The sequence below is a fragment of the Trichechus manatus genome, unplaced genomic scaffold (genome assembly GCF_000243295.1).
Source record: "Trichechus manatus latirostris isolate Lorelei unplaced genomic scaffold, TriManLat1.0 scaffold00136, whole genome shotgun sequence".
In the NCBI taxonomy this organism is placed as follows: domain Eukaryota; kingdom Metazoa; phylum Chordata; class Mammalia; order Sirenia; family Trichechidae; genus Trichechus; species Trichechus manatus.
In genome coordinates this window covers 7603968-7626910 of record NW_004444072.1, presented here as the reverse complement: position 1 = coordinate 7626910, position 22943 = coordinate 7603968, and the positions used below count along the sequence as shown (strand labels likewise).

At 41.6% G+C, this 22943-nt stretch overlaps 1 protein-coding gene across 1 annotated transcript in view; it reads left to right on the top strand.

The window, feature by feature from the left end:
* Positions 1-4303: 4303 nt before the first annotated feature.
* The window catches only part of ZNF385D (zinc finger protein 385D), a 403342-nt gene continuing 384702 nt past the window's right edge, over positions 4304-22943 (top strand). The window contains exon 1 of the mRNA XM_004385288.2: positions 4304-4736. Coding sequence (XP_004385345.1) covers positions 4715-4736 — 22 coding nt within the window. The 5' untranslated portion in view covers positions 4304-4714. The remainder of the gene's footprint in view (positions 4737-22943) is intronic.

Here is a 22943-nt window from a genome sequence, read left to right as displayed (position 1 = left end):
GCATCCTGATTGCATGTTTGATCAATTCAGACTGCAGAAGTCGGTAAACGTCTTCAGTTTCTTCATCTTTGGCCATAGTGCTTGGTGTATGAATTTGAATAACATTTGTATTAACTGGTCTTCCTTGTAGGCATATGGATATTATTCTATCACTGACAGCGTTGTACTTCAGCATAGATCTTGAAATGTTCTTTTTGACAATGAATGTGACTCCATTTCTCTTCAATTTGTTATTCCAGGCATAGCAGACCATGTGATTGTGCAATTCAGAGTGGCCAATACCAGTCAATTTCAGCTCACTGATGCCTAGGATATCTATCTTTATGTGTTCCTTTTCATTTTGGATGACTTCCAAGTTTCCTATATTAATACTTCATACATTCCATGTTCCTATTATTAATGGTTGTTTGGAGCTGTTTCTTCTCATTTTGAGCTGTGCCACATCAGCAAATGAAAGTCCCGAAAGCTTGACCCCATTCATGTCATTAAGGTTGACTCTACTTTGAGGAGGCAGCTCTTCCCCAGTCGTTGAGTGCTTTCCAACCTGAGGGGCCCATCTTCTGGCACTTTACAAGACAGTGTTCTGCTGCTATTCATAAGATTTTCACTGGTCAATTTTTTCAGAAGTAGACCACCAGGTCCTTCTTCCTAGTCTGTCTTAGTCTAGAAGCTCCGCTGTAACCTGTCCACCATGGGTGACCCGGCTGGTATTTGAAATACCAGTGGCATAGCTTCCAGCATCATAGCAACACGCAAGCAACCACAGTACAACAAACAGACAGACGTGTGGGGCACGCTGGAAGTCATGTGCATTGGATAAAACTGTATTGCTGCAATCCAGATAAGAGATGAAGGTGGTCTGAATCAAGGCTCAAGGGTAGGCAAAGGAAACCACAACTAGGCTAAGCTAACTACTGCCAAATTACTGCTATATACAGCTATGAGAACTTGAAAGGACAAACAAGCTTACAAACTCTGGCCTGCAGTACCACCTGGCATCTTTATTGCATGGAATTTAAGAACAGCTGCTGCTAAGCATGGACAAATTCAATTTGTGTAAACACTTTGCACAAAACATTATCAACCTCAAAGAGCTGACTGCAGGCACATAGAAAAGTATGATGTTTTACACACAACACAGTTGTACTCAATATGTTCATTCATTCTTTTGCCAAATATTTATTGAGTAGCAACAGGTGTCAGGTACCTTTCTAAGGATTGTGGATACAGTTGCAAACAATAGACAAAATCCCCTGTCCTCATAGAGATTACATTCTAGTGAGAAGAGAGAGAAAATAAGCCAATCTAGTCAAAAATAGTATGCCAGATGGTAATAACTACTGTGGAGAGAAATAAGGGAGGAAAGATTAGAAAATGCCAGGGTAGGGGTGAAGGCAGTATAAAACCATGAAATGGAGGAGCAGGAAAGAGAACACTGGTAAACTCGTTCATGAACAAGTTTTGAAGGAGATGAGGGACCAAGGGCAGCTATCTGGATATTAGAGCAGAGGGGAAATTCTTACCTTATCCTGAGGTTTTAACCTAAAATACGTAACTGGGTGTCCCTTGTTTTAATAGTGAAAAGTATATTTCTATGTGGCAAGCAGGTTGATGGCCATGGCTGGATCCAGATGAAGTGACCTGATTCCTTCTCAGAAGCCCCAGCTGCTCCCAGCTCCTTAGAGCCAGATTAAGGTCAAGGGTGTGAATCAAGTCCTTTCCTGGAAGCTGCTGGGTCATCCCCTTGAGCTGTATATGGGAGCATCTCTCAGGCACAGATGTTCACAACCCACAGGTTCACAACCCACATCTAGCCAATATCAGCTGTGTCTTCACTTAGTTGCTTTTCTGTTTGAAAAAAAAAAAGTTGCATTTTTTTCTTTATAAAAATAACATATTCAAATAAAGTAATTTTAAGTGGAACAGAAAGAAGTATAAAATTAAAATAACAATCACTTACCGTTTCCTATCCAGAGATACACGACATTTGTATCTGAGGTCTTGACATTCCAGATAGCACTTAATTGAGGCAGGGGGAGATGTGGTGTTATACACCTTTAAATAAAGAGGACATCATTCTCTTTTTGATTGAATAGCATTCTACTGTAGATATAACACTCAATCGACTCTTGAATGTTGTGTCTTTTGGAGGCTACATAGTGCTCTTTTGGGTTTAAGCCTCGATCAATAGATCAGGCAAGGTTTTGGCATGTTCTATTACTGACTTTTCTCTGCTTGTACATTTGTGACATATATATATATATATATATATATAATTTTTTCCTGGAACATGCAATGACATCATTTTATTGGGAAAGACCTTTACTAGAATCATTATAAATGGCAAACTTATTTGAGTAAAGAAATCTGTTGGAGAGATCGAACATACATACAAAGAGAAAGACAACTGCTCTTTATTATCCTATTATTGAGAAAGTTGCTTAACATCTCTGAGCCTCAGGCTCTTCATTTGTGACCTTCATATCACCACCTTTATATCTCAGGTTGTTTGTAAGAAAGATGACTATGTGGAAGTACCTTGTAACTGTAAAATGACATGCAAATGTAAGGGTGTTATTAATTTATGATGACAGTCCTTTAGTGTCTCAGTTCTGCTCTGTTTATAACTCAACTCTCAATGCTCTCATCTCCCAACTACAGGAACTCAAAAGGACCAAAAACTCTAACATTAAACGACAGTGCCCCCTAGCCCATGTAGGAGGTCAAGGCAGCTGATTGGCTTCATTAAGTAAGCTCTACCACAGATGGTTTTCTTTTGATCACTTGCCTGAAGGAAAGGCCATTAATTTTACTTATGGATTATTTCCGTCTGCCCAAAAGGCAAAGAAAAAAATATGTATTTTCTTCAATATTTACCTGTACCACTGTTTTTATTCCTAATAAAAAAGAGTAAACAAATATTCTTTACTATTTAAATTTTCTTCCTACAATTTGCTTCAAATGAAGAGTTATTTCTAAAAAAACATCACTGGACTGACCCTAAAACCTACTGTAACATTTCTGATTTATATTTGATTGCCTGTTTGCATTTGCCAAATTCTTAATAATCTGGGTTTAGAGAGGATTTTGGTAACAGCTCTCTTTTCACGGAGGGGAAATACAGGGTTAAGCTGTTTTGCAGGATTGCACAGCAAGCTGTTATGATGAGCTTCAGCCCCCTAGTTCCAATATGTGTTAAACCCTCCAACAGATACAGGATTGTGAAGGAAAAAAAAGGTCATTGAATATTTGCTTATCAAAATGTAGAAATATTTGCTTACATGGCTTATACAAGCCCAGATTAAAAATATATCAACTGCTCCCTTCCATAGGCTACAGTTGTTTCGCTTCGATACTTAATTTCCTTGATTTTGATAGAAGTTTTTAAGCTCAAATGGTCCAGTAGGTAAGTTGGGTCACACAGTGATGAGTCCTTAGGAAACAGAACTTGTTCTATGGGTTTATTTTCCATTCTGAGCATTTACGTATTTAATCAGCACAGCTTTCAGGGATTTCTTTCCAACATGCTTTTTATGTAAGATACGACTACAATTCATTACACCATTGGAGGAGCCAGAGGCTTTGCTAAGCTTTGCCTTTCTTGACTGTTCAGCTCAAATTTAATGGGAGGATGTCTGTGTGCGTGTCTATACTATATTGGTGACCAGGCTTGAAATGTGACACAATCTCGGTTGCCTTTCAGGCTAAATGTCTCTGCTCTTTAGGGGTCAAAGATCATTTGGGCCTCAGTGTCCTTTCCATTATTTACTAAGGGAGGCAGCACAGGTAACAGCATGAAACTAGGTGACTTCCGTCATCCGTTTTTCTCCCCCCTCTACATTTCTTTATCAACTTAGCCCAGAAAACATTAAAGAAATAAAAATTACTCTTCACCTACTGGCTTTCTGTGATTTGATCACTTCTAAGTGAAAACCTGTATTACCCGAGAAAGGGCTCCTTGAGTTTTTTAAAATTCTTTTTTGGTGTTCTTCTTTTATTCTGCTTAGGTATGAATAACACAAACAAGAACAACAATCCGCAAGCCAACAGCAAAGAAAATGCAGGCACATGGCACCATCCCTCTTCCCAATGCCTTTTAAACTTGATAGGATGAAGGCATTCGTGGGAGAAGGATAAAAGTGTGTCTAATTACACGTTAATGGTAGAACTCGCCTTAATTGTGTCCCCTCCCGGACACTGGTGAATTTCCCGTGTGCTCACGTGTGGATCCAGAGACCCTTCTCTCTTTAAGAGAGCCTCCCGCGCCCCTCACTCCGCCCCTTCCCAAGTCTCTGGGCCCGTCAAAGCTTCCCGAGAGCCTTGGTTGGTCCAGGCAGGCAATCGGAGCACCTCATGGAGCGGCTGCTAACCGGGGGTGGGGTAGGGTGGGGTGGGATGGGGGGGTCTGTTTGTAGTACTCTCAGCCCTGATGTCACAGGCGCGGCAAGGACATCGCAAGGAGGAGTCGGATTACAGTAAGGATGGGCAGTGCAGCAGGCAGCCCGAGCGCACGCTCCAGCCGCCGGGGCTCGTAGCCGCCGAGAGACAGCCTGCAAGGCGCTCATCCCGCGGAGGAGGCACGCTCGGCGCTCGCTGCTCTCCACGCCAGGGACGTTTCCACCGAATGTAGCATGAAACGGCTCTGCTCGGCGTGTTAGCCCTGGGTGCGAGCTGATGCTGAAGACGCCGCGGTGGGGTTCCGGCTGTATGATTAATGAGAAACATAATGTATTTTGGTGAGTGTCAGCTCTGATGATGTCATTCTGGGGGTGCCCAGGTCTTATCAGTGCAGACAAGCCCTTAAAAAAAAAAAAAACTTTAAGCTGCAAGAATATATTACATTAAACGTACCTCCAATTGGCAACTGGAGGACCAAGCTTCCTTTGTGCTACGTTTGGGGCTGGCTGAGTTTAAGTTGGAAAAGAAAAGAGGCGGGGGGTGTGGGGTGAGGGCGGTGGATAAACTTTGCCTTGATTTGTCTGCGTGAAGTTGGCTTTTAGCTAGGTGAAGGAGGGGGAATGGTGCGGCGTGGGAAGTCATGAGCTAACTTGATGGAACGCAAAACAAAGTTCCTATGGTATTGATGCTGTGAAAGCTTAGCCAATATCAGTGTTTCATTAAGCGTTTGGTTCTTCGCTAATTCTGAGGCAGAAGGGGAAAACACTCCAGTGTGCAGTCGTTGAACAGCTGAGAACACTGCTCCATACCATCCTAGTTTCCCGTTTAGCTCGGAGCAGCCTAGCACAAAATGCATATTATTTTAAGCCTTTAGAGGTCTCAGAGCTGTTAAATATTTGTGGGGTTTAGTTTTGTGCCACTGTGGAAACCTCCCTTAGGTTTTCAACTGAGCTGCCTGCATTTCCAGAAAGCATGTTGAGGCTTAGAGCTGGGCCATCAGTCGAGCAGTGTAAGCGGGCTTGAAGCTGTACAATTGCACTGTAAATGCTGCAACTTACTGCTAGGAGAGGAAGCAAAATCCTTTCACTAAATGAGAAGAAGCCAAGGATTAGGACCGAATATATTTTCCTCCTCCCTGAAGTTATGCTTTCCTTCTGTAAGTCCCATCTGACATCATTTAAGGGCATCTATCTAATATTAAAACGTTTGTGAGAATAACTGGAGGGGGCCAGGGAATGACTCTAAAACGCAAATAGTCTGGATGATTTTTTGCTTTGCTTTACATGTTACATGGAGAGTCGGCGTTCAGATTTAAGAGGTATTCAGTCGACATGGAGATAAACTTGGGTTGGGGCAGGATTAGTTTTCTGGGCATTTATTTCCATGTGTACTATTTGCTTTGTTTTGTTTTCTTGAGTCTTTGAAACTATTTGAGAAAGTAGGAAAGGAACCCAGGTCGCAAAAGCTAAACACCTTCAGTTGACAGCAATTTTGATTTCCCTATAATTTGTGTCGTATTAGAAACGATGTCTTAAAATAACCGGAATTGATTTCGAAGAAACAATCCTCATTTCGTAGCCAAATTTAAGCAGTATCCAGAGTTAAACAACACCTCTTTCCAGGGATGGTAAGCATATTTACTGGCAATTAATAAAATAGGAAACGTTTATCATGAATATATTTTTTGTTAAGTGGAAAAGCTGGCAAAGATAATATGTCTTTTGGAAAAAAAATATTGGCATCTGTAATGATATATATTGAGTGATGGTGAAGTAGATTATAATTTTAAGTTTGCAGCCTCTTGCAAAAATTGTTTATGTGATTCCGGTGACGAAGCAGGGTTGACCAGACTAGCGGTATAGTTTAAAAGTACTGGTCAGAAGCCATCTGTGCTGTACTGGGTTATCATGGGGCTATTGGAGAAAGGCTCGCTGGGTTAGCTCGTGCTATTTACTGTATTCTAGTCCAGCAAGTTTGTAAAGCGGGGTGATTCACAGGCTAATCAGTTTAATTGTGTAATGCAAGTTTTTTAATAGTACAAATTGAAATGTGATGTCCTACTTCAGATGAAACTATTCTCTTTCAAAGAGGAGGCTAAGGTTGCCTTCTGTGTCATGAGCATATTTCAGTCTTACCATAATTCGGGCGTGAGATGTGCATTTCTATTCCTGGAGGAAATAGTGTGCATCAGGAATGCCATTTTTTTTTTTTTTCCAGGTTATGCTATGCAGCCCCATACTCAAGCTGTCAGACTTCTAGAATTCTGGGAGCCCACCTGTCTCTAATGAAATGCCTGGGACAAGAGTTAGGGCAAGAAGAATTGAGCAATACATCCCAGGCATGTTAAGATTCAATAGCATTCTAATGTTGGCAAATCCCTAAGGCCATATGTTATATAGAAAGGAGTATGTGCGTGTGTGTGCATTATATATGTAATCTCCACAAATCTGGCTACTTCAGGTAATTTTTCAAGATAGTGTTTTCACTTTGCAATTTGGTTGGCCATTACTTCTTCATTTTAGAACTGCCAATGGTCTATCAAGTCAGGGAGAACAGGGACAAAGGAAAGAGGTGCTGCATTCTTGGGCTTTTTGGGTGATTTGTGGGAATGGGGAGGGTGTTAGAAGTCTTTTATTTGCTTCCGTAGCAGGGAGTGATGAAAAGCGTGGGGAAACTGTAGCGTGGGATGAATTGATATGCAAGCAGGAGGTTTACTTCCCTATAAATAATCTAATTTGTCAGTGTTTGCCCCTCTTCATATATAACTAAGAACCATTGCCTGAATAGGCTGGCACAGCCTACCTGCTTCTCTTTAAGCCTCCTTCCCCTTAGGGACTGGACAACTGGACTCTGTCCTAGCTCTACTGGAGTCAGTTACATGTGTGCGAGTTGGTGAAATATGTAATATTTCTAGTTCTCGAGTTGGTGGAATATGTAATATTTCCAGTTCTCAGTAATAGCACATGTTTTGGGTGTGCTGTCTTAGACTTACAAGACTAATGGACCCTTTTAATGACTTAAGCCTCACTGTTATCTCCTATTGAAATTTTAGTGCAGTGTTTTCAATAATTGTTCATTTGCACTTACTGCACAGTGATTTAAGAGTTTGCTGTTTAGTTACCGTGGATACTTTTGTTACTTACTCTATTGATCTTGCATTCATTACTTGGAGTTAAGTATCAGGTTCACATGGGAGAAAGAAGCAGGGAAAATCCCAGTCAGCAACCGAATCAGGATTTACTGTAAAAGACAAGAAAAATAACAAATACTTGTGAAGTTACCCTTCCTACCCCCATAAATATTTTACATAGTTAAAAATTACATTTGCCAAGGCTGAATAGGCATTAATAATTTATCCAGAAATAAAAGCAAGGCAGCTGGGAGCCTTCTCCCCAGATTAGGAAGAGAGGCTGTGGGTGGTTGTCAGTACAACAGACCTGAGCCGATGGGGTTACAGTTTGGTTAAGATGTGCGTGCTGGTATGAAGCACAGGTTCTATGCTTGAATGCATCCAGGCGATTTCACAGCGCCCAGCAGACGGCTGTGACTGTGCAGTGTCTCCAGCTCTGAGCGCCGTATGTCTGAATCATCTTCCCCTTCCCATCTGGCCCAGCACACTTCTCCACTGCTGGAGTGGTGAGTCCCTGCCAGTGGTCATGTCAACCACACACAGAATCCATGGTTGGCCAGAGAGGTGCCATGGCGCAACCTTTGGCCATCAGGAGAGAAATGGGAGGCTGGCTGCACTGAGGAAATTCTGTGTGGCGGAAAATCAGTACGTTATCAGGCCAGAGACAACCAGATAAGAGACTGAGGTGAATTTATAGCCAAGAAGAGGTTGGGGCTTTCTCCTTGAGAACACTCCTGAAAAAGGAAATGATACCCTTAGACAAATGAGCAGAACTGAGAGACAAATATTAGAGCTCACTGTAAATGTTGCTATTCATGGCATATTAATTACATCCAGAGAAAAGGAAGAGCAAAATTTAGAATGTGTGAATGAGCCATTCAGGTTCAGCTCGGTGTTCATTGTAGATCAACTGTCTTGCTTAAAATGCTAAAGAAAAATAGGAAAAATACTTAGTATTGTGCCTACTGTAACAAGAAATACATGATTGAGCAAGCTTTTAATACAGCAGCTAGGAAAAAAAAAAAAAAATCTAGTAAGAAAATTCTACACCAGAACCCTATTCCCCTGCTTATAATAGACATGTTTGTACATTGTCATAGGAAGGACTTTTGTCTTTCCCCTGGGGAGCTTAGAACAGTTTCAAGTCAGCATTTACACTTTTGGTGGTGGCTGGACCATCAAGTTTCACCTCCAAAGCAGTATGTTAGAAAAACAGTTAAGCGACAAGGTTATGAGGAAGGAAATGATTGGAAAACAGCAGGCAGCTGAGAAGAACATTCCTTTTTTAGTGTTTTCGGTGGAAACATTTAACTCGTCCTAATTAGTTTGTACTGGGTGATCTGTTCTGGGGAATTAGGTCCACTAGAGTCTTGCTAACTGCTTAGGAGGTGTTTCTGTCTTCCTGAGGCTGTCAAGGGGAGAAAATAATTTAGGAAACAATTTGTAAGTCCAGATTCCACCTTTTAAAGTTTGAAGTCATTGAAGTTATGCTTTATTACAAATGAATATAAATGACATGAAATAAATGACTACCTAAGAGGGCTGGAGAATGTGACAGGTGAATACTTGTTGGAAAGAATCAGACACAGACTTGACATCTAAGAGAACTTCAAAAGCCGTGAAGATTTCTCCCTTAAGATGATTCTCTTTTGAATTCATATGAAGATCTTATTTTAAGGAGTCAAATTTCCAGATTTGAACAGTACGCTAGTAACATGGATTCCTATTAACACCCTTAAATTTCGAGCTAAAAAATATTCCTTTTTTTTTTTTTTAAGGGACCTCTACATTTGCTGTAGTTATATGGAAATGAGATGGGCTTATTTAAAGGATAAGTTCCAAAACTCATGAGATAATGACAACTTGCAGAGTTACCCTTTTGTGGGTGGCATAATTGTTCCAGAAAACAAATGAAAAATTTAAAGTAGTGGTTTCTGACTTCCATTCCAGAACATTTGGTCACAGCTACTTTTGACTGAAACCTCCTTATATAAGATGTGTTGGTTAGTGTGTGTGTGTGTGTGTGTGTGTAAAACACTGGAATATCAAATAGCGCCTTGTTATATAAATACTCAGATATTGTACCTCATTCACATCTTTTCTGTATTCCTGAATCTTTTTCAATAAGATGGACATTAAAACTATTTTTTGAGCACAGCTAGCTTTCATGTTTAACAGACATTATATATATTGGAGGTTTTAAAAGTCAGGTCATAAGGATAATTTTCAAGCCTTATCCTGCTTAGGAAAGAGTGATGCTTCTATAAGCAGAAATCTGTTTCGACTTTGACCTTGAGAAAGGGATGTTTCCATTTGTGTTACACTATGAAAGACATTTCAAAATACAACAAAGGTCATAGTCGCCGCCCTCTCCTCTGTCTCTGTTTGAAGAAGCCATTACATATCATTTCCCACAAAGATTAATTTTGCAACTGAATTTCACACATGATTGGTGGCATTAAGAGAAAATACAGCATAAGAGGTGGCTAGAAATATCAAAGCTTAAAGTGGTTGAGATCATGCTTGAACCAAATCGCTAGGGTTGAAAATAGGAAGACGCTTTGCTCTGTCACAGCATTAAAATCATCACGGAGCAGCTGGAAGTTGGCTCTCACTGAATGTGAACTCCGGCTTTGCACAGCTTTCAAAATTGAAGATATTTCCATGAAACTCTTGATTCCAAAAATCTCACATGCCTATGAACTTCTGTTGGAGCGATGGATGGGAGACAGTGGACCTGTTCTCCTCTTTACCAGGCTTTCAGTTTTCCCTTTTTTTGCCCACTGGCAATATCCCATTTCTGTAAGTAGAGAGGAAAAGAAAAGTAACCCAGCCAAGCCTGACCAAGGTCAGAAAGAAAATTGGCAACAGTGTCAGGACTGACGCTCAGAGCAAATGCCGTCTGCCCCAAAGCATCGTGTACCTGGTGGGCGATGGGGTAGGGGGAAGGACTTTGTTGAGCTGAGAGTATTTTTAAGTGATGAAAACTGTTTAATCTGTATCTGTAGCACGCAACTCAGTGCCAGGCATACAGGCACTTACTAATGTAGAGTGTGCAAGATTGACCGGGTGATAGAGGTCAGAGAGGAAGGGGATCCACTTCCGCAGAAGATCCCTTAAGGCTTATGATCCCTGTGAGAACTGGTTCCTGCATGTTGACAAGAGGAACACAGTCCTCTTTGCTCCTGAAACATTAGCTGCTATTTTGTAATCCCTAAAAGTAAGGGCTAGTCCTTAGAAGTTAAAAAAACAAACCAAAACCCAAATCCATTGCCATCTAGTTGATTTCGACTCATAGTGACCCTATAGGACACAGTAGAATTGCCCCATAGGGTTTCCAAGGAGTGGCCAGTGAGTTCGAACTGCTGACCTTTTGGTTAGTAGCCTGAGCTTTAGAAGTTAGATCTGAAAATAAATGTAAGGAATTCCACAATCTTTTCTGTTTCCATTTACTTCTTTCTTCGTTGGACTTTGCAGTGTGGAGGGATGTGGGAGAATTCTATAGACTATTAAGATCAATTGTCCAGAATGCCTGAGGAATACTTAAAATCACCATATAACATGGTAGAATGGTTGTATCAACTCGCCTGCTCACAGTGTCAGTTCTCAGCTTCACGTTGCTGCAGTGAATTTGCCACAGGTGTTGGTATTCCCTTGCCACATGGGTGGTATGGTCAGGAAAAAGGAAGACGCCCTCATGTACATGTAGTCCAAAATGCCCAGCAGGGATACCAGTTTTAAAGCTTTACAATTGGGAAGGCTGAAGAAAATGGAGGTCGTTTTGACTGTTGTTTGCAAGGCTTTTGCAAAATTGTTCTGCACACTTTGTTCATATTCATGCATTTGGCTGTTGAGGAAAAGTACTTGTGGCGGCAGATTCCTTTGAGGATAAAACTCAATAATAAATGTAAATGTGCTTTAATAAGCATAACCACTTACACTTGTATAGCAATTTGTATTTTTCAAAATGCTTCAACCTTATCCCTTTTTATCCTCAAAATGACCCATTGCGGGACATAGACAAAATGTAATTATTTCTAATTTTAGATGAGGAATTTGAGCCTCAGATGACTGAAGTGACTTTTTCAAGGTCACACAGCTAGTAAATGTAACATAGTCCATAAGTGGCCAAGACCCTAATGCTGTACTTTTGAGACTTGATGGTGGTATATTTTTATGGATGGATGGTTTTTCATAATAGTAATAATAGAAAAAATACTCCAGCCAATAATCTGAATGCAGATGGTTGGGATCTAAGATATGCTTGTGTTTTAAATTTGTGGAATCGCAATTAGCAACACAGGTCTGAATAGAATTCATGATTTTTCTTTATTCTACCTTGTCTTTTTACCTCAGATACTTAATAATCAGAAAAAAAAAATACTGATCATAAGGCATGGATCTGCATCAGTTTCTCCCAGGCAGCATTAGATATTAAGGCTTATATTAATTGTATGTTATGTGATCCTGCGTCTCACTATTTAACTCCATGCTTGTAAAAAAAAAAAAAAAAAATCCAAGTCATTTGTGGTAGAAACTCCTTGATATTTATAATGATTCCCATCTCCAGTTTTGTTCAAGAAGGAGTCTTAGCCTGGTCTTTATTCCCTAACTAATAAAAAGAAAGGATGTCCTGTGGTAGAATCTTAGCTGTTCCACTTACAGGCTCTGTGTCCTTGGGCAAGTCATCTCACATTTTTGAGACTCAGTTTCCTTGTAAACGAATAATAATAATATGTTTCTCAAAGTTCTATTTTCAGGACTAAAATATACAATGCATATAAAAGTGCCTAGGAAGTCCATGGTGGGAAGTCAGTTAAATTTGATTCCTTCTGACTTTCTCCCTTTATATCCAACCCAATATACAAATGTATAAACATTGAGAAAAGTGATTATATTTGTTGGGGTCGAACCAGGAAACAAGAACCCCGCTAAGTAAGTCACACAGAAGGACTTTAATGCAGATATAATTGATTACATAGGTAACAGAAGAGAAGGTAAATGGGGACTGGTGAGGCCATCAGAGATTTGAAATACAGGTAGTGGAAAGATGGAGAGACAAGAGGAGAAATGTCCTGGAAGCCAGGGCCCAAGGTCACTGGTGGAAGCTGCAGCCATTGCAGACCTAAGACACAGAAACATGGAGAGGATTCAGCGTTCGATGGAGACAGAACTGCCCTGCCTTTTCCCTTCTGCTGCTCCTGTCTTGCATGGGTGGAACCCAGTCAGAGGCCAACTGAGAAGGCAGCCTGGGAAATGCATCCTGCAGGTGTCAGCATCTGACACAACAATGGGGAAGGGCCGGCCCAGGACCTGCAGGGTGGTCTTCCACCTGATAGAAGTAGCACTTTAAATGGGAGAGTGTTCTGCAAAGGTATCTCAAGTATCAATGAGAGGTTTGGTGGAGGAGACATAGGTAAGCGGGAAAGGAGTATAGTTATAGGGCCTTCAGCAACTCCTCACCAATCCTCCTGATTTCAGTACTGACCTTGTCACTTGTCACAGTGTGACATTGGCCAAATTAAGGAAAGTCTGGGTTGATTTTTTTTCTTTATAAAACGGGTTCAACAGTCTGTCTTCCAATGAGGTTTTGAACGTGAGCTTCATAATCTGCAGGACACCCAGTCAGTGGACCTTGTTACATGAATGTGAAAAAACCAAATGAATAATAAAGGGGGGGGGGCCGGTTAAAAACAAACAAGCAAAAAAATCCAATTTGAAAATACATGTTAACTCTTTCGTGCCTGGCAGGCGCATATAGCCACCATGAACTTTTTCAGCCTCTCGGGTTTATTGGGAATCTGCGGTACCACTGGCCTTTCTGTTTGAAACCAAAGAAATAGCCATGTGCTGCAAATTACTGTTTTTACAGGGTATTGTATGAGGTGTCTGAATTTTTAGTGGAAAAGTAGAAATTTTGAAATTCTTGTTTGTTACACATATGTACGTAGAGACCCTGGTGGAGACTCGAAGTATTATTGGTGGTACTTCATCTGTATCACTAAACACTTAGGGTAGGCTTGTGGGAGGGGGCAAGAAAAAAAAATCCATACTACCTACCAAAAATTCAGACATGCTGAATGATTCAGCATGCTTCCATTAATGAAAACACATGATATCAAAAAAATAAATAAATAAAAAATCCAAAGCAAAAAGTAATTGGGTCGCACAAGGGTTAAACTATGAAGCTTAGCATTCCAGCAGAGATTTCTGAGGTACTGATGAAGGGAGCATTGGGTTACTCCTTCAAATAGCCCCATGTGTTGTGGGGTTAGATATACCTCTGAGGCTACTTGTAATCTGTTCTTTGTTATTATTCTATAACAAAGGAAAATTTCAGAAGCCAAAGCAGGGGTGAGAAAACCAGGCAGGAAACCCTAAGTAAAGAATCTGTGCCCCATATTCCTTCCTTTCCAAGACTGTAATGGGGATAGACACATTGAAAGCTGAGGGAGTTTATTAATAGTTGCTTGGGAAGAGAAGAGGGATTTGATATTGATTTTTATCTATCTCTCTATGTGTTGTGAGACCTTTAAAGACTGATTTCTTTGGCTCACTAGCTCTGCTATTAAAAGAAAAAATTAAGGCAAAAAACATTCTGCCCTTCCCGTATGGAATTATTAGCATCCCTCTCAAAGCTTGCTTGTAAAGCCCAGGGACAGTTCGTAACTTCTGGTGGCCTCGTTTTCAAGCAACGCTGTGGTAACTGCTGGGAAGTGATTTCCTTGCAGTTCACAGTATGGAACGCACATGATTACCGCCAGGTGTTTTAATTAGCTGCCCTGAGGAATGGTGAGCTCTAACTTAGAGGTCTGTGGGGGTTCTTAGGATTCATATCCTTACGGCAGCTTTGTCAGTTAAAAGTATATTAGAAGGCAGCTTGCATTTATTAAAAAAAAATTATATTTCCTTAAAGGAAAAAAAAAAAGCTGTATAGGAGACTAAACACTAGCCTTCTGGTAAATTATACCTCCCCCCCTTTAGGCCACATTGCCTGGGTTTTCCTAATTTTTTTATTACCTGTCATTGAGAGTATTGAAGTGAGAAGATCAAGTCACTGACTTGACGGACATTTCGACTTAGTTACTCAGCGCCGTTTATGGAGAGCAGTTCTGGTGCTAACGGGTGATGGCTCCCGCTCCTGGGCGGAGAGGGATTTAACATCTCCTGAATGCCTGCTTTGTGCCAGGTGCTGGCGTGACTTATTTCACTGGCACTTCACCACCATCCTTAAGAGGAAGATCGGTGGTTCCAAATCCTGGCTGCATGAAAGAATCACCTGAGAACCTTTAAAGATACTAACGTCAGCGCCCCACTGCAGTTGGATTAAGTTGGAATCTCTGGGGATGGAGGCAGGCCTCGGCATTTCCTGGTAACATTCCTCAGCTGATTCTGAAGGACAAGCAGGACTGAGAACCACTGAGGTGGGTAATTTTAATCACTTTCCAGTAAACATGCTGAGGATCTAGACGTTCCCAGCTGCCTCAGGTCACCCGGGCAGCAGTTGGCAGAGTTAGGATTCAAACCCAGGCAGTCTGAGTCCAAAACCTGTGTTCTTCCCCCCACAAAATGCTGCCTTCCCTTAGGGAACTCATTCCATGGCATGAAGTTTTGGCCTGAGTGCAGACTCCCTTTTGCTAGTTTCCAGAGTGGAAATCCCCAAAGGATACCCACCCTTCCATCTACTTGGCCCTTTATAGAGCTGGCACCCAAATAAAGGTTCATGCCACCCTAGTTGATTCACAATCACAGTGATATGGTTCTAGAAAGGACTTTTAGGGACATGCTTCTCAAAATCTAATGTTCAGTCGAATCACCTGGGGATCATATTAAAATGCAGATTCTGATTCCGCAAGTTTGGGGCAGGGGCCGGGATTCTGTATTTCTAACAATCTCCCACGTGATGCTGATGCTTCTGGTCTACCGACCACACTGAGTAACGCTTTAGAGGCTTTAGAAGTCTTTTAGCAGAACCATCACTTTCTGCAGATGTGGAAGCTCAAGTCCAAGTCTTCAACCTAAGTCCCCCTATCTCTCTTCTACTAGATCCTGAGTAGTCCGTGTTTTGGATTCCAATTAGGGTGACCAACCATCCCAGTTTGCCCAAGACTGAGGGGGTTCCCGGGTTGTGGGACTGTCAGTGCTGAAACCGAGAAAGTCTCAGGCGTTCTGGGGTGAATTTGTCCAATAAGCAATACCTTAGTTCCAATACAGTAAGTTTTAATACTAGTTTCAACACTCAAGAGTGGGGAGAACTTGAGCGAGTAACTTGATGTCTTGTTCTTTCCCCCATAAACTGCTGTTTCCCCTTAGGGAAAGCAGCCCATGACATGAAGTCTGGGCTTGAATACAAACTTCATTGTGCCTCAGTTTCCCTACCTGTGAAGCAGGAATACTCAATGATACTTCATATGGTGATTGTAAGGATTAAATTAGGTGATATATGTAAAGCAGTCCACACAGTCGCAATGTTTGCTCTCAGTAAATGTTGGCAATTGGCCGTTGCCACTTACTCATACACCTGACTCAGTACCCCCCTCCATTGTTGAAAAGAAGAAGAAATACTCAAAGATCAAGCGCAAGTAGCCATGGATCATCTTTAATGCATCATCTCTGTACAGGAAGGCAGCTTGTAAATCACTTCCTACCCCGTGATATGATGGGCAAGCTGGGATGAAGTCGTTCCTGGTTCAGGGTATGGTTTGCTTCCCCCGAACATCATTACCAATGTTTTTTGTTTGCTTTTTAGGAAAAGGAAGGCCTGGATAAGGCTTTGCCACCTTGGGATATTCTGATCTGACCCCTAGTGTTCCTGTCGACCTTGTTTATCCATTAGTGTTCCTCTGAGCTCTGTAACAACTTATGAGGGCAGCTGCAGCTAATGAGTGTGCCTTCCCTCTCCTGTCCCATCGTTGTGTTGACGGTTGATATCCCTGAAAAAGAAACGCATAGAGAGATAGGGCAGCACCTACACCAAAGCCCCCACTCTAACTGCCCGTGGAGAGGAGAAAAGAAAGACTTCTAACTCATGCCCTTCCTAGCACAGAGCCTGGCACAAGGACACTGAATTCAGAACTGTTTACTGAGGGCAATGCCAAGCCTTGGGCAGCCCTCTCTGATGCAAATGAATTTTCTGTAGCGACCAGAGGCTCCACTTTCTCCTGCTGAATTGGCTGGTGTTGAGTGAATGAGGAAGACTTTGCCAGTCCCAACCTAGGAAAGCCAGTTCGTTCACCTCCTATAAAGTGCTATCTGCTTATCAGAAGCGTTTAGTCAGCCAGGTATGTGACTATTATATGCGAAGCAAAGTACACTTTTGCTTTTCTGTTATGACTAGTAAGTGGGGCTGCTACAAGCAGCAAATTATTCCACAGTAGAGGTTACAGGGGCTCCAGTGTTGCTGACTAGCATCTTAGACGAGAAAACGAATGAGAAAGCAGAAGCTATTCTTACTTTCCTGGAGCATTAAATGTGATTGCAGAAAGAGCCCGACATAACCACACATTCACTATGCCCATGTAGAGGCAGAACTGGGGGATTTTGTCTCTGGTCCCATCTCTGCTTACTGTAGTCAGAGCTGGTACCATTCCAAAAGGGCATTACACACATGGGGCCAGAGTCTCCATTTCATAGACAGGAAAATAGAGGCCGAGTGATTGGTAAAAGTGCCTGTCTGGCTAGTGTCAGCACTCAGACTAAAAATTAAAACCCAAGTCTTAATTTTAATTTGTCGTTGTTGTGTGCCGTCAAGTCGATCCTGACTCATAGTGACCCTATAGAGCAAAATAGAACTGACCCATAGGGTATCCAAGGAGCAGCTTGGTGGATTCAAACGACTGACCTTTTGGTTAGCAACTGTAGCTCTTAACCACTGTGCTACCCCTTAGCAGTATGAATTTAGACGAATTGTTCTGAGTGCGCTTCTGTTTTCAAACCACTGATATGAGATAATAATGGCAACTCAACCTCCCTCACAAGGCAGAGCTGTAACTATTAATAACTTGTGTTGTTAGTTGCTGTCCTGTCGGCTCCGACTCATGGTGACCCCATGTACAACAGAATGACATGCCCGGTCCTGTACCATCCTCATGATCCTTAGTATGCTCTTGTCCATTGTTGTGGCCACGGTGTTTTTGAGTGCCTTTCAACCTAGGGGGTTCATCTTCCAGCACTATATTGAACAATATTCTGTTGTGATCCATAGGATTTTCACTGGCTGATTTTTGGAAGTAGATCATCAGGCTTTGTCTTCCTAGGCTGTCTTATCCTGGAAGCTCTGCTGAAACCTCCACCATGGGTGACGCTGCTGGTATTTGAAATATCAGTGGTATAGCTTCCAGAATATAACAACATGCAAGCCATCACAGTGCAGCACGCTGACAGACAGGGGACTACTAATAATAGCTGAGATTTATTAGGTGCTTAGGCCATGCCGGCCACTGTTCTAAGTGTATCAACTCTTCCAGTCCTCACAACAGCCCTGTGAATGGAGAATTATCAATATGCCTGTTTTACAGAGAAGGAAACTGAGGTGCAGAGAGGTTTAGTAATGAGGCTAAAGTAAGTGGCCAAGCTGGGTCATATCCATATCACAGGCTTCCCCACCACACAGTTTTGTGTGACCTTGTATAAACCTCAGCATCCAAAAGCCGAAGCCGAGGAGCATAATCTTACTCTTCAAATATAACAGCAGGTTTTTGAAATGGGCAACAACTAACAGGAAAGTGAACACACAAAATTCCCCTCAGTTTGAAAGCCAAGCAGCCACCAGGCAGTCAGGCCTGAGGCTCAGATCAGGGTAAGATTCCAGTCCTTCCAGAAAGTCTGCCTGAGGGCCGGAGATAAAAAATCTCATTCATGGAACATACAGTGGTAATTCTCCAAAACTGTGGCTTAAAAATTATGCTGGTTACAATAACGACTGGCTTCTTTTAAGTGCTTGCTATGTGCCGAGAGATGTGGTATTGCCTTTACCTATATAAGTTTGTGCCTGATCGGGGAACCGCACTCTTTATGGAACAAGAGATTCCCTGTCTCACTGACTTCTTCCTGGGCACATCATATAATGCCCACTTCTGAGGTGATCTTCTCTTATCAGATAATAAGCCTAACTTCTTTTAGACTCATAGGGCACAGTAACTGAGAGAAATCATGAACTCTTCTGTACCCTCCGTAGAATTTTTAAAGCATTTTCTGAAGAGATGATGCATCTATAATTATTTTATTTGGACATTGTTGTTAGCAGCACTTGAGTTGGCCCCCGACTTATGGTGACCCCAAGTACAGTGGAAGGAAACGCTGCCCTGCCATGCACCATCCCCATGATCTGTTGTGGATCGAACCTTTGTGATCCATAATGTTTTCACTGGCTGATTTTCAGAAGTAGATCACCAGGCCTTTCTTTCTATCGAACATTGTTGTTACTAGGTGCCGTTGAGTCGATTTTGACTCCTAGAGACCCCACGTGACCAAGTAGAACTGTCCCATAGGATTTTCTAGGCTATAATCTTTATGGGAGCAGATGTCAGATCTTTCTCCCGCAGAGCGTCTGGATGGATTAGAACACTCAACCTTTCCGTTAGCAGCTGAGACCTTAACCGTTACATCACCAGGCTGCAATTGAACATTATAAAGGGGTAGATAGTGAAAATTAAATTTCCCTTCCACCCCATCCCAGCTTCTTTTGTTGACTTTGAGAGTAAATTCGATGCCAGGCTATATGTATACCATGTACCTTGTTTTGCATCTTGCTTTACTTAGCATAAATTGATGTTTCTCATTCTTTTTATTTTATGGCTACACAGTATTCCAGTGCAGGAACATATCATGACTTATTTTACTGGCTCTCTTTTAAAAAAGTATATTTTCTTTCCATTCATTTACTAATAAAAGTAATGAATGTTATTTTTCGTAGTAGTAGTAGTATGCCGTAGTGGTAGAATTCTCACCTTCCCTGAGGGAGACCCAGGTGCAATTTCTGGCCGTTGCACCTCAAACACAGCTATCACTCATCTGTCATTGGAGGCTTGCATGTTGCTATGATGCTCAACAGGTGTCAATGGAGCTTCCAGAGTAAGACAGACTACCAAGAAAGCCCTAGCAGTCTACTTTTGAACATCAGCCAATGGAAACCCTGTGGAGCACAATGGCCCGATCTATTGTGCATGGGGTGCTGTGAGTCAAGGGCCAACTCCATGGCAGCTAGCAACAACACCATTGTGCGTGCATATTTCATTGTGCACATGGACCCACATGTCCATAGGGAAAATTCTTAGAAATGGAATGGCTGAGGCAAGGCATATTTAATTCTCATGGAATTATATAAAATTCCCATGAAAATATTTTTATTGATGATTTCTCCATATATTTCTGTCATTAAAGAGGAGAATAACTGCTTTGAAACGGCAATGTCATTTATTTGAAAACTGCCTCGCCACTTCTCCGAGTGTGAATTCTCAGGGTGGAACTACATGAAGTGGCTCCCTGCTTGGCTGTCCTTGCTCTCCTCTCTTTCTCCATTTCACTTCCATTGTGCCAATCCCTCGTGGATATTAGTTTCAACATTCAAAAAATCAATGGTTGGGGAGTCATTGCCTAGGGGTCGCTGGGTTTCTGTTAATGGTGGTGGAATAATTTGGAAAATGGTAGTGTTGATGGTTGCAAAACATGGTGTAATCAGTGTCACTGAATTGGACATGTAAAATTTGATGAATTGGCAAACATTTGCTGTATGTATTTTTACTGCAATAAAAAAAATTAAAAAAGTAATCGTGCCATAAACCCAAAAGATGTATTGTGCATTAAGAATGGGAATAAATGCAATAGGAAGAACATACACTGTAAGTGAAATCTTACCTTATAGCTTCAAAACTAGAAGGCTGATCCTTAAAAGAGCTCTTATGTCAGATCTAAAGCCAAATTTATATCCAAATATGGTGGGAAGTTTCATTTTCTTTGGAACCAGTGAGCATTAAAAGGTAAAAGCAGATTTCTGTAATTCTCTCCATATTTCAGTGGTTCTTTCTTGTATTCCCAACTCCACGTTATTCTTTTACCTTTCAGCATTTCTCCTAGGCTCAGAAATAATCAGGAGTGTTTATAGCATGTCAGTATGGTAAAAATGAAAATGCCACACTTATTAAAGAAACAAAAACTGTGTATAATATCTGTTCATTTATTCCTTAGAACAATGCTATCGTTTTAATAGCTAGATGTTATTATCTCTATTTTATGACGGAGGAAATAGACATTGAGAAGAGTTAAGTTTCTTGCCTAAGATCAAATCATTTGAAAGCAACAGGCATAGGAGTCAATCCCAGGACTATCTGACTGGGCATCTTATATGACAGAATGTTAACTGGTATTTTCTGCCCGGCTCACTACTATTGGAACCTATTTCTGGAATCATGGCAGTATAGAACTCGGACATAAAATAAAGGTCCTTGCTTTTGAAGACTCTTAAGAAGGATTACATCAATCCCTACTAAAGTATGTTGTTGTTAGCTGTCGTCGAGTCCCCGACTCATGGCGACCCTACTACGTATGACAGAATGAAGCTCTGCCCAGTGCTTCACCATCGCCATGACTGGTTATAGAGCAGACCATTGTGATCCATAGGGGTTTCATTGGCTGCTTTTCAGAAGTTGATTGCCAGGCCTTTTTCCTAGTTTGTCTTAGTCTGGAAGCTCTGCTGAAACCTCTTCAGCATCATAGCAGGACACAAACCTCCACTGACAGACAGGTGGTGGCTGCACATAAGGTACATTGGCCAGCAATCAAAACCGGGTGTCCCAAGTGAAAGGCGCGAGTTCTGCCACTGAACCACGACTGCTCCCTTGCTAGGGTGTAAACAGTACTAAGGTATCACAATACTAAATGCTTACCCTATAGTAGGGACTGTGAAGAGGGGAGGGCAGCTAGTCAGCTTTTCACTTCTGTTGGCAAGACAGTTTCCCACGTGACCTACCTAGCAGTGCCGAGTGCTGTCAAAGCCAAGAAAATTAAGTGATGGAAATCAGTAAATCATTGTACTTTATGATATGCTAATTAGGAATGCTGTGTAGAAATCACTGTCTACGCCCGAAGTTACACCCCCTCTGTTCGTTGACTCATAGCTATGAGTCAGAATTGACTTGGCAACGGTTTTGGTTTTCGGTCCCTTCATTGAGCCATTTAAAGTCTCTCCATCCTAGTAACATTTTGTGTAATATGCAAAAGAAAAATCTCATGTCTAGATGGCAGCTTGGAATCTTATCTGACCCTGACACCTTTATAGTTATAGGCGAGACAAAGGAGATCAATGGATTTAATTATGTAACCCAAGTAAATAGTAAGGAGTAGTGGAGCTGGAGCTGCCTAGAATTCATGTCTGTGGACTCGTTCCTTACACCATTTGTTCTCCTACAGACGTGAGGGAGGTTCACTGTCTTGTTCTGTCTTCACAACAAATCTGGGAGATAAGTATTGTTCTTCTCATTTTACAACCCAAGAAACTGACATTAAGTCATCCCCTAGTGTTATATAGCAAGTGTGGGAGCAAGGAGTTGAATCTAAGGCTGACACGCTTTGGACTCCACCTCTCTGCTTCCTGGATTCAAGGCTCCAGTTTCCCATTATTTGCATTAGGTTTGAACCTGGGTGGATCCCCCTACTCCTCAGGATCTAAATGGAAACAAAGATCCCTCCCAGCCCTAAAATTCCCTGAGCCTACAATAGCTGTGGGGATAAAAGGGTAGAACTTGTTGGAACAATAAATCACTGTTTCCCATTCCAGTCCCAAAGGCACGATCAAGTCTTCCGCATTCCATTCCTCACTGTCAGCTGTGTGCATCATTTATCTCTTGCATGAACTGTTATAATCGTCCCTAATGAGTTTCCTGACTTGATTCTCTTCTGCTTCCAGCACAACCAACACTTTGCTGCCCCCAAGGCGTAACTACAGACATGATATCCCCCTCCCACACACACACACATTGCACACACACTCAAATGCCTTCAATGGTTCTTTTTCCTGATACATAAGGTCCAAATTCCTTATCCTGGTGATCAATATAGTCCAAGTTCTGGCCCCAGTTTACCTTGCAGCTTTATGTTACAAAATTCTCCTGGTGTCGTCCAAAGGCCAGACTCTGCAGAACTGCTCTTTTAACTCTTCTGAGTCTGACTCACGTTGCCCTTCTTACCTGGTATATAGTTTGTTTTTGCCTCTGAGTCTCCAAACTCCTTACTGTTCATGATTTTATTCCACTGTATTCTTTTCTGTTGTTTAAACATTTTATGTAAGAACATGATCTTACAAATTCTTTAAGAAGGTCCATTGCAAATGCTACCTCTTTGATGAAGACTATCCAGTTCTTTATAAAAGGAGTAAATGCTGTTTTCTCTGAATTTCCATGTATTTCATCTCCCAAACCTG